Source organism: Pelodiscus sinensis, chromosome 9 (assembly GCF_052426305.1).
Source record: "Pelodiscus sinensis isolate ZL-2025 chromosome 9, ASM5242630v1, whole genome shotgun sequence".
Classification (NCBI taxonomy): domain Eukaryota; kingdom Metazoa; phylum Chordata; order Testudines; family Trionychidae; genus Pelodiscus; species Pelodiscus sinensis.
Window position 1 is genome coordinate 18,994,546 of NC_143060.1, and position 9,661 is coordinate 19,004,206.

A 9,661-nucleotide genomic window follows, 5' to 3' on the forward strand; every position below is an offset into this window, starting at 1 on the left:
AATAGCCATTTTCTGATCTTCGGTTTCCAGCTGATGCTGCTGTTGGAAAAAAAACCCACCGGAAGGTGATTTCAGAGCCAAAAGTTGTTGTTGTTGTTGTTAAGTATTAATATGATGCTGCTGCCGTTTAGTGTATATTTGGTCAGAGGCGACGGTGCTAATATAACATGTTGGCAATGCCTACACAGTTCAGGTTCTGCTCCTGACCTTTGGCATTTCACAGGGTGTTTGCATTTCAGTAAAAAACAACAGCACTAACTTTTTTAATGCTGAAATCGGAATGATTGTTTCTCTTTTGCCTATTCATAGACTTGCAGCATTACTATTGTTGTGGGGGAAAAAAGCTCCAGTCAGAATGTAATAAAAATGAAAAGCTTCCAACCTGTAGTCTTAAAGGCAGACTAATGGTTTCACACTGATATAGTCCTATTTTGGAGTCCCTAGCTAACGTGAAGGGAGGATGTGGGCTGAAATGATGCTTGTATATGATCATGATAAGTAGAGCCACTGTTGTCTCTTTGTTGACAATTCCATGAAACAACTTGAGTTTTGCATGGCTTAACAGTGGGGAGCCTGACGTCAGGCGGTCACGTGGCCACGCCTCCTAGTATATCTTTAACTGGAAAGTAATCTATCAGCCAGTCTTTAAAAAAGGACTTTCAAAGTGGCAAGTGAGTTCTTATAACACCCTGATTTTTCCCCCTCCCTCTCTCTCCGCGTCTAGAAATACCTTTCCCCCTCCCTCCAAAAAGGGGAAAGAGAAACAAGAGAGACGAAGTGTGTGTGTGTGGTGGGGGGAAGCTACTGAGAGGACTGAAGCAATACACCCTTTAAGAGAAGCGGTGGAAAGGCTGAGTTTAAAGAGATCTAACCTGCAGCAGCAGCTCAGATGAGCAGTAGAGGAGTTTTGATCGGATCCCAGTTGCTGGCTGGAGGAAGCTACCAGCCCCGCTGCTAGATCTGATCCCCGTGTCTGCTGGGGGGGAGCAGGATCCAGCAGCGCCGTTTGATCTCACCTACCTGCTCATAGGAACCGGCCAAGGAGTTGGACCGGTTGGGGAAACCCCCACGTTCAGCAGCAAGGAACCGGCGGAGGAGTCTGACCCGATGCCGGGTACCCTGCCCCCAAGAAGCCCAGCAGCTCCAAGAGGAGTTTGACCGGATCCGAGGTGCCTTTCTGAGGAAGCCCCCAAGAAGGCCAGCAGAGCGGAGAGGAATTTGAACGGATCCCAGATGCCTGGAGGAGAAGGCACCGCGCCCCGCAGAGAGGGGACTTTGGTGTGATCCCAGGTACCTGTTGGGGGAAGCCAGCCAGCAGCCCAGCAGCTGGGGAGGGGGGGGGCTGAGCCCAGGTGCCAGCTGGAGAAGCCACCAAGCCCAGCTCACCTCTTTCCCCTCCCCTGACTTTTTCTCCCCCCTCCCCTACCCCCACCCTCTCCCTTTTCCCTGGGCCCCCCCTTCCCCTGAGCGGGGATGACCCTGTCAGGCAGCAGCAGCACCAGCGACATGTCCGGCCAGACCGTGCTGACGGCCGAAGATGTGGATATCGACGTGGTGGGGGAAGGGGACGAGGGGCTGGAGAAGGACAGCGACGGCGAGGCCGGCAGCCCGGCCGGGCTGCCCCTGGAGGAGGCGGAGGAGCTGCTGCTCCCCAAGGAGGCGGGGGCAGGCGGGGAGCGCAGCGGCAGCGGCAGCCCGGCGGAGGCCACCCCTAGCGGGGCGGCGGACGGGGCCAAAGGAGCCGGCAGCGGCGGCGGCGGCGGCGGGGGGGAGGAAGGCGGCGGCGGCGGCGCGGGCCTGGCGGGGCAGAGCAAGCCGAAGAACAGCCTGGTGAAGCCGCCCTACTCCTACATCGCGCTCATCACCATGGCCATCCTGCAGAGCCCGCAGAAGAAGCTGACGCTGAGCGGCATCTGCGAGTTCATCAGCAACCGCTTCCCCTACTACCGGGAGAAGTTCCCCGCCTGGCAGAACAGCATCCGCCACAACCTGTCGCTCAACGACTGCTTCGTCAAGATCCCCCGCGAGCCCGGCAACCCGGGCAAGGGCAACTACTGGACGCTGGACCCCCAGTCCGAGGACATGTTCGACAACGGCAGCTTCCTGCGCCGCAGGAAGCGCTTCAAGCGCCACCAGCAGGAGCACCTGCGCGAGCAGACGGCGCTCATGATGCAGAGCTTCGGCGCCTACAGCCTGGCCAGCCCCTACGGCCGGCCCTACGGGCTGCCCCCCGGCGCCTACCCGCACCCGGCCGCCGCCGCCCTGCAGTACCCCTACATCCCGCCCGTGGGGCCCATGCTGCCGCCCGCCGTGCCCCTGCTGCCTTCCAGCGAGCTGAGCCGCAAAGCCTTCAACTCCCAGCTCAGCCCCAGCCTCCAGCTGCAGCTCAACAGCCTGAGCGCCGCCGGCTCGCTCATCAAGTCGGAGCCCAGCAGCCGGCCCTCGTTCAGCATCGAGAACATCATCGGGGTGGCGGCCACCAGCTCAGGGAGCAGCGCACAGACTTTCCTCCGGCCGCCGGTCACCGTCCAGTCCGCCCTCATGGCCCACCAGCCGCTGTCCCTCACCCGGACCACAGCAGCCATCGCCCCCATCCTGAGCGTGCCTACAAACATTCTCTCGGGACAGTTCCTGCAGCCTGCGGCATCGGCGGCAGCCGTGCAGGCCAAATGGCCAGCCCAGTAACTCAGAGCTACCCCGGTCTCTTTGCTTCTTCTTTTTTTTTTCAATTTTATATCCATCACTAAATAAGAGACTTGAGGGGGGAAAGCATTCAACTCTCTTCCTGTCATCCAGACACAACCCCCCAGGACTCCAACAAAAACAAACTAAAAACTTGCACAAAAATGGTAGGATTCAAACTATACTCGCAAAGAAACATCCCCCACTCCTGTATTTAAAAAAAAAAAAAGCCAAACACACAATCACACAAGGAATGCTTTCTGTACAGGTAAAAAAAAGGAGAGAGAAATCCAACCAACATTTGTACATATTTGTATTAAAAATTATTGACTTTACTTTTGGGGTTTTTATTTTTTTAAAAGGGCAAATAACCGTAGGGTATAGGAGCTTTGAACTTTCACTTTTTTTGAAGGTTCTTACTCTCCAGGCAAGTTTTATCTGAAAGAACAAAAAAAGTATTAAAGCGGGGAAAATTTTAAATATTAAACAAACAAAAAATTTGGGGGAAAAAAGAGACAAACCAGTCGTTCTATTATAGAAGTCTGTTTATATATGAATGAATATATGTATTCTAAATGTTATTCCTTCGTGTTGTACACAACTTTGTAAATAAATTTTTAAAATGCTGTTCCTTGTGTTATTTGATAATTATAATTTTATATATCAAGAAAGAGTTTCATCGGGTGATAATTAAGGTGTAGATTGTACAGGTGAGACGAGTTTTTAAAAAATGATTGAAACTAACCTATTTCTGTAAATACCCAACTTTCACTTTAATTAAAAAACCTTTCCAGGGGTTATTAAATAACATGGTAGTTACGTTATTGTTTTCTAGATCTTCACTAATTTTAAGATCTCAAATTTGTTTAGTGCATGCTATAATAAAACGGACGATCAGTGCAGATAACTTCAGTTTATTCAATCTAAATGGTCAGCGCAATTGCGCAGTGAGCGGGCAAGCAATCCAGTTATAATTCAGGAAGCTTTGCCATGGCAAAATCTAATTTAAATCAACGGTATAAAAATAAAGCATTCTGGCAATCAGATTATTTCTGAAACCCATTAACGCTTTAGAACATGAGATATTTTCCCAAAGCATTATTTTTACTATGACAAAGTATTTATACACTCAGTTAACAAAGCACAAAATTCATAATACCTATAATTATTCTGAATATACTTTGTAGGTGTATTTCTTTGCCATTTTTTAAATAAAGTTTTAAATTAAACCTTATGGCAATCACAAGATTGTTACTAATTTATTTTGCGATAGAATTAAAATGTGTGCCCAATCTAATTATATGAATTTTCATTATTTATAGAGGCAAATACTAGAAAATTAAACAATTGAACCCGTATTTTAGCAAAAATACTATTTTTCATATGAGAATTTTAATATATTTACGGTCATTTTATGTTGTAGAGTCCTAATAATTAAGTTTGGAGAACAGTTGCTATATATATTTGAGCCAAATTAAATTGACTACCAACTATGCAGAAATTAATTCGCTATAAAGTGTGATAGAATTAAAACGTGCTTGTTTTCAGTCTGAAAAATATAGAAGCATGACATTAACGAAAGTATTCATTCATATGCAATGAAAATATTCTATTACTGTATTCTGTCCCTCGTCTAAAAAAAAGTGTCAGTTTCACCTCAGGTATTGGAATTAAAATGTCAGTGTTGATATTCAACATAGACAAGAATCTCTTCTTGTAAAGTAAAATGTAGTGCATAAAATGCATGTACAATCAATCAGTTCTATTAAGGCGTTAACGAGTTCTTTCTACAGCGCTGATTTTGTTGCTTATTTCAAGTACGGGCTCTGATAGGATCTGCTGTAAAAATGTGTTCTTGCCTTATATACATTTGGTTTTCTTGGTAAACAGTAAATATTATTGTATCCTAAGTAAACATTTATACCTCGGGATACATGTACTAAAATAAAACAAGCTGCCTGGTGACTGGATAGTTTTAAACTTTATAAATAAGGACCTGATAATCATCTGACACGGAAAGGAAAAACAGTCACCTTAACCAAGAAGAGATTATATATCAGAGGCTCTTCATGCAGGTCCCTACATGGACACTCCTCTAATCTCTTTTTACAAGGAAAACCAAACAGATCTAAATTTGTTTGTGTGCTGCGGCTATAAAAGTAACAAGTTGTTTCACAGTTGTGTCTAGCTAATCGGTTTTACACAAACAGCAAATGGTGCATGATTTGTGCAACACACGCAGAGGTTATTTCTATATTTAGCTGATACCCCTGGGAAAAGAGAAAGGAGGCTCTTCTTGAATTCACTTTTAGGCTCAAGAAGCTGCTGATCCAGTGCTTCTCACTGACATTGGATAACAGGGGGCTCATTCCATTCCTGATCCTTTGTTACTTATAAAATTACTCCCTCATATTTCCGTGCATAGCACTAATACCTCCCGGCCCTGCATGTGTGTTCAGAACAAGCAGCAGCCTTGAAACTGGAAGGCCTTTTCGTACTATTTATTAGGCAGCCCTGGGTGGGAACAAGGCAAAATAGCCGGCAACTTTCTTCCCAGTTAGTTTTCTTTGACACGGAGATCGGAGACTTTTCTTTTTCTTTTCTTTCCCCGAGGATCTGCAACCCAAACCAACAGTGAGGGGGCCTCCATAGAACCGCCGTTTCTATAACGCTGATCAATAGTTCTCTTTAGATTCCACAGACCAGCGACTTATTTGAGAGAAACGAAAATGTCGTTACAGTGCAAACGTTTTAGGGAGCAGGAAAATGTGCAAATCGAATTAGACCAAACAAACCTGGGGAACGGAAGCGCTAGTATATTCTCCACTACTTGGAACATTACAATAATTGAAATTAAGAGGTTATAAAAGAATACGGAGTTGCTCATTTGTTAGCCTCGGTTCTTTAGTCAATTAAGAGTGGATTCAATTGAATCGCCTTTGGTGTGCTTGTAACGAGGGGATATTTAACTGCTAGGTGCATTTATTTTTCGGAAGGTCTAGTATAGCATCTTTCTGTCTCTCGGCCCCGATGACCCGCTCCACACACCGCTGACTCAAGACCTAGGATTTGCCATTCTTGCTTCTGCTACCGCCGCCTCTGCAAAGCAAACGCCAAACGATCAGTTGTCCTGTATGACAGGCAAAAGGCACCAGGATATTGCTGGGCAAAGAAGCCGTCACTTAAAAGAAGGGAAGGGAAGGTTTGAAAGGGTCATTAATTGAAAGAGAGAGAAAGGATTTGGGGAGCAAATTAAACCCAGAGGCCGCAGGTGGTGTCTGACTTGGGGGCTTCCAGAGGGCCACAGAATTGTAATAGTGGAGTGGGACCTGTAGGGGGCGTGAGGTCTATATAATGAATTTCCCAGACGTCTGGAGCAGCTTCTGACAGTCTATATAGCTGCTTCTCCAGGCTTCTTTCCCTCCCTCTGCCTACCCCCTCCTCAGTGAAATACGGTGCTGTGATTTGCAATGGGAAACTTTCTGCGGAGTTCTGGAGGGAATCATTGGGTTAAGGCTGATGGCGAGAAACCAAGGACTTTGAAGTGAGTTCTGGAGAAAAGTAGATCCTTTATTTTCATAGTGCCGTGAAAATAGTACGAAAGTACGAAAATATCGTACTTTGGGAAGATCTACAAATAGCACAAAGACAGCGCCACACACTCCTGAATCCAGCAGTTACACTGTTTCATGCCTTCCAAAAATCACTTTCTGAGTCTGCTTCTACTCAGGTCAATGGGAAGCTTGCCAGAAGGCGGGATCGAGCCCTTCCTTTGCAGATTTGTCTTTTCGTGTGGAAAGAAAATGTCTGGGAACAGATGCAGTGGCGTTCAAAAAATTACACTGCAATAATTTAAATTAATAGGTTCGAGTTTAAAGGAATCCCAGGTAGAACAGACTTGTAGGAAGAGAGAAGAAACATTCCTAACCCATTGCCATAGATTTTATGGAAGAGATTCAGCAAAAACAAAATATTCGATTGCTGACGGGGAAAAGCAATTCGAAGTGTAGTGGCTCTCCTAGGACTTCTCGCACGCCTTTAACTGCGCCGTTTTACATTGGTGGAAGTCCTGGGACAGCGACGCGCCCCGTCTCCCTGACCTCTGCACATAACTATCCCAGCAGAGTAGGATATTTTCCACAACGGACGGCAAACCCGCTCGACTCAACCAATCAACGAAAGTCGCATTTGCTAGGGGGTTTCCACAAACCGTCCGACACATATGGCAAAACCTGACACGGTTGGTGACAGATGCCTGTTAGTGTAAGACATGTCATGCTGGCCTCGGGGGTGTATTAAAAGTAACCAGATCCTAAACACTGGGAAAATGACCATGGTCTGCAGTTGGTGTGGTTTATCCAGAGCCAATTTTTTTCCTCGCTCTGGTTAAATGCAATAACATTCTTCATTCACCACAGAGGTGTAGTAGAATAATACAAAACGCAAGCCATGAGACCATACTTGGAATCGTTTACATTGCCTGAAATGGGGATTACACCGTCTAATTTAAGGGGCCTGTAGATCGGTGTAACTCCAGCGAACTTCTGCTACTGACGCCTCCTGAGGTTCTGGCCCTTACTCTAAGAGCAGGTTTTATTTGGAAAGACAAACAATCCGACACGCCTTTGAAATCCTGTAGTAAAGCGGAAACGCTCGCTCCGGACCCAACGCCACCGCTGGTGTGTTCCGCTTCCGAAGCGCTCTGCACGCCTCGGAGTTACAGGGTAATTGGTCTGTCACCGGGCATAAAGGCAGAGGCGAGGATGCCAGCGTGAGGGGCATTAAAAGAAGATGCGGAGGTGTCTGAGGATTCACGAAAAGAGGTCTCTGAGGTTTTTTTAAACGTCCTATGTTAAATGAACACTGATTCCCCAGCACCACTTGTTGGCAATACCGCAACCAGAGGATCAAGGCGACTGAACTAGCTGTTGCTTTGGCACGGGTATGTCTACACAGCAGAATAATTGATACTACACAGCAAGCCACTGTTTCCAAATAATGTCAAGCTGGAGGACTTCTTACTCCAACTCCTGTAACCCTCATTTCAGGAGGAGTAAGGGAAGCTGAAGGAAGACTGTTCCTCCTTTGACTTCCTGCTGTGAAGACAGTACCCAAAGCCTAATTAGACTATTTTGACTTCAGCTATGCAGCTGAATTGATGCAGCTGAAGTTAGGGATCTTAATTTGACTTTTGCCTGCAGTGTAAACATGCCCTGGGTATACCCTTTGGGTATGTCTACCATGCAGGGCTATTTTGGGATATCAGAGGTATCCCAAAATATCAACCCGGTGTCTTTTGAATGCGTCCGCTATTTCGAAATATAGCGGATGTGCTATTTCACCATCCCTGTAAATCTCATTCTAAGAGGAGTAAGGGGCGGCTCAAAATAGTGCTTTATTTTGACATAGATTCAAAATAAGCTGCACAACTTGCATAGTGCAAATTGCATATCTTATTTCGAGTTTCAGGTGCTGTGTAGGTGCACCCAGGGTAGGGCTAAAGTCAGAATACACTATGCAACTTGAGCCATGTCAATTGCATAGCTTAAGTCAAAACAGCTTATTTTGGCTTTTGACACTGTCTACACAGCAGGAAGTTGAAGGAAGAACACTCTTTCTTCAGCTTTCCTTACTCCTCATGAAATGAGAGTTATAGGAGTCAGAGTAAGAAGTCCTCCAGTTGGACATTAATTTTAAATAAAGGCTGGCAGTGTAACATCAGTTATTCCAAAATAACAATCCTGTGTAGACATAGCCTTAGGGTATGTCTACACTATGGCTACATCTACATTAAAGGCTTCTTGCTCAAGAAGCCTTTTGCCCTAGAGTTCTTGTGCAAAAACATTTTGCCCAAGAGCATGTCCACACCTCAAATCACATTGCAAAAGCATTGTGTTTTTGTGCAAGACAGCGTCCACACTGCTCTTGTGCAAGAAAGCTCTGACGGCCATGGCCATCAGATCACCTTTGCTTTTTTCCATAGGGGTTTCTTGTGCAAGGGTTTCCCACAGGGGTTTCCATAGGGGTTTCTCTGGAGCGTCCACATGGGACTTTTTGTGCAATAGTTGGAGTGCTAAAAGCAGTTATGCCTCAGAAAAGGAGGTTAGCTATGGTGGAAAAAGCCCTCTGTTCTGCCATTTTAACTGCCCATTTAATTGCACAAGAGCTCATTTGAGGAGTGGACGCTCCCCAGAGGTACACTGCACCCCAAACTAGAATAAGATACACAATTTGCACTATACAAATTGTGTATCTTATTTTGAATCTATTTCAAAATAGCTTCTTTTGAAATTTGGAGCCAAATTTCAAAATAACACACTATTTCAAGCCATCCCTTATCCCTGCAGCAATGAGGTGTATTGGAATGGTAAAATAGCACACCCATTATTTTGAAAATATTTCAAAATAATAGGTGGCTTGTGTAGATGCCGGGTAACTATTTTGGGATACCTCTGCAGTGTAGAGATACCGGTAGGGACAGGGTTGAATGAAGATATGCAACTTCAGCTATGGTAATTGTGTAGCTCAAGTCAAAGTAGCTTAATTGGACTTTTGTTACATGGGACTTTTGTCACTGTCCACACTGCAGGAAGTGGAAAGGAGAACACTCTGGTTATGTCCACACTACTAGTTTTCTCTGCAAAAAAAATGCTAATGAGGGACTTATTTGCATGAGTCACAAGCTCATTTGCATATTTTCTGCCATTCTGTTTTTTCGCTAGTGTTTTTGTGCCAAAAAAAAAAGCAGTGTGAATGTGTTCTTGTTGCTCAAAACCCCCTTTTCCCACAAGATTGGTAAACCTCCTTTTTTGAGGCATAAGTATCTTGCAGGAAAAGGGGTTTTTGTGCAAAAAGAAAATGTTCACACTGCTTGTTTTTGCACAAAAACTCTAGTGAAAAAACGAGCCCCTCATTAGCACAATGAGCCCCTCATTAGCATATTTTTGCTGAGAAAGCTCAACGTGTAGACATAGCCTCT

At 45.4% G+C, this 9,661-nt stretch overlaps 1 protein-coding gene across 1 annotated transcript; it reads left to right on the forward strand.

Annotated features, from left to right (window-relative positions):
* Positions 1 to 651: 651 nt before the first annotated feature.
* FOXD3 (forkhead box D3) lies at positions 652 to 3,310 on the forward strand. Its single transcript, XM_075936147.2, has one exon. It carries the CDS (start codon positions 1,474 to 1,476, stop codon positions 2,683 to 2,685), a length of 1,212 nt encoding a protein of 403 aa, XP_075792262.1. The 5' UTR covers positions 652 to 1,473; the 3' UTR covers positions 2,686 to 3,310.
* The last annotated feature ends 6,351 nt before the right edge of the window (positions 3,311 to 9,661 follow it).

What these genes read in the sequence shown, in the direction of transcription:
- FOXD3 (XM_075936147.2), top strand. Translation starts at nt 1,474, where the DNA reads ATGACCCTGTCAGGCAGCAGCAGCACCAGCGACATGTCCGGCCAGACC.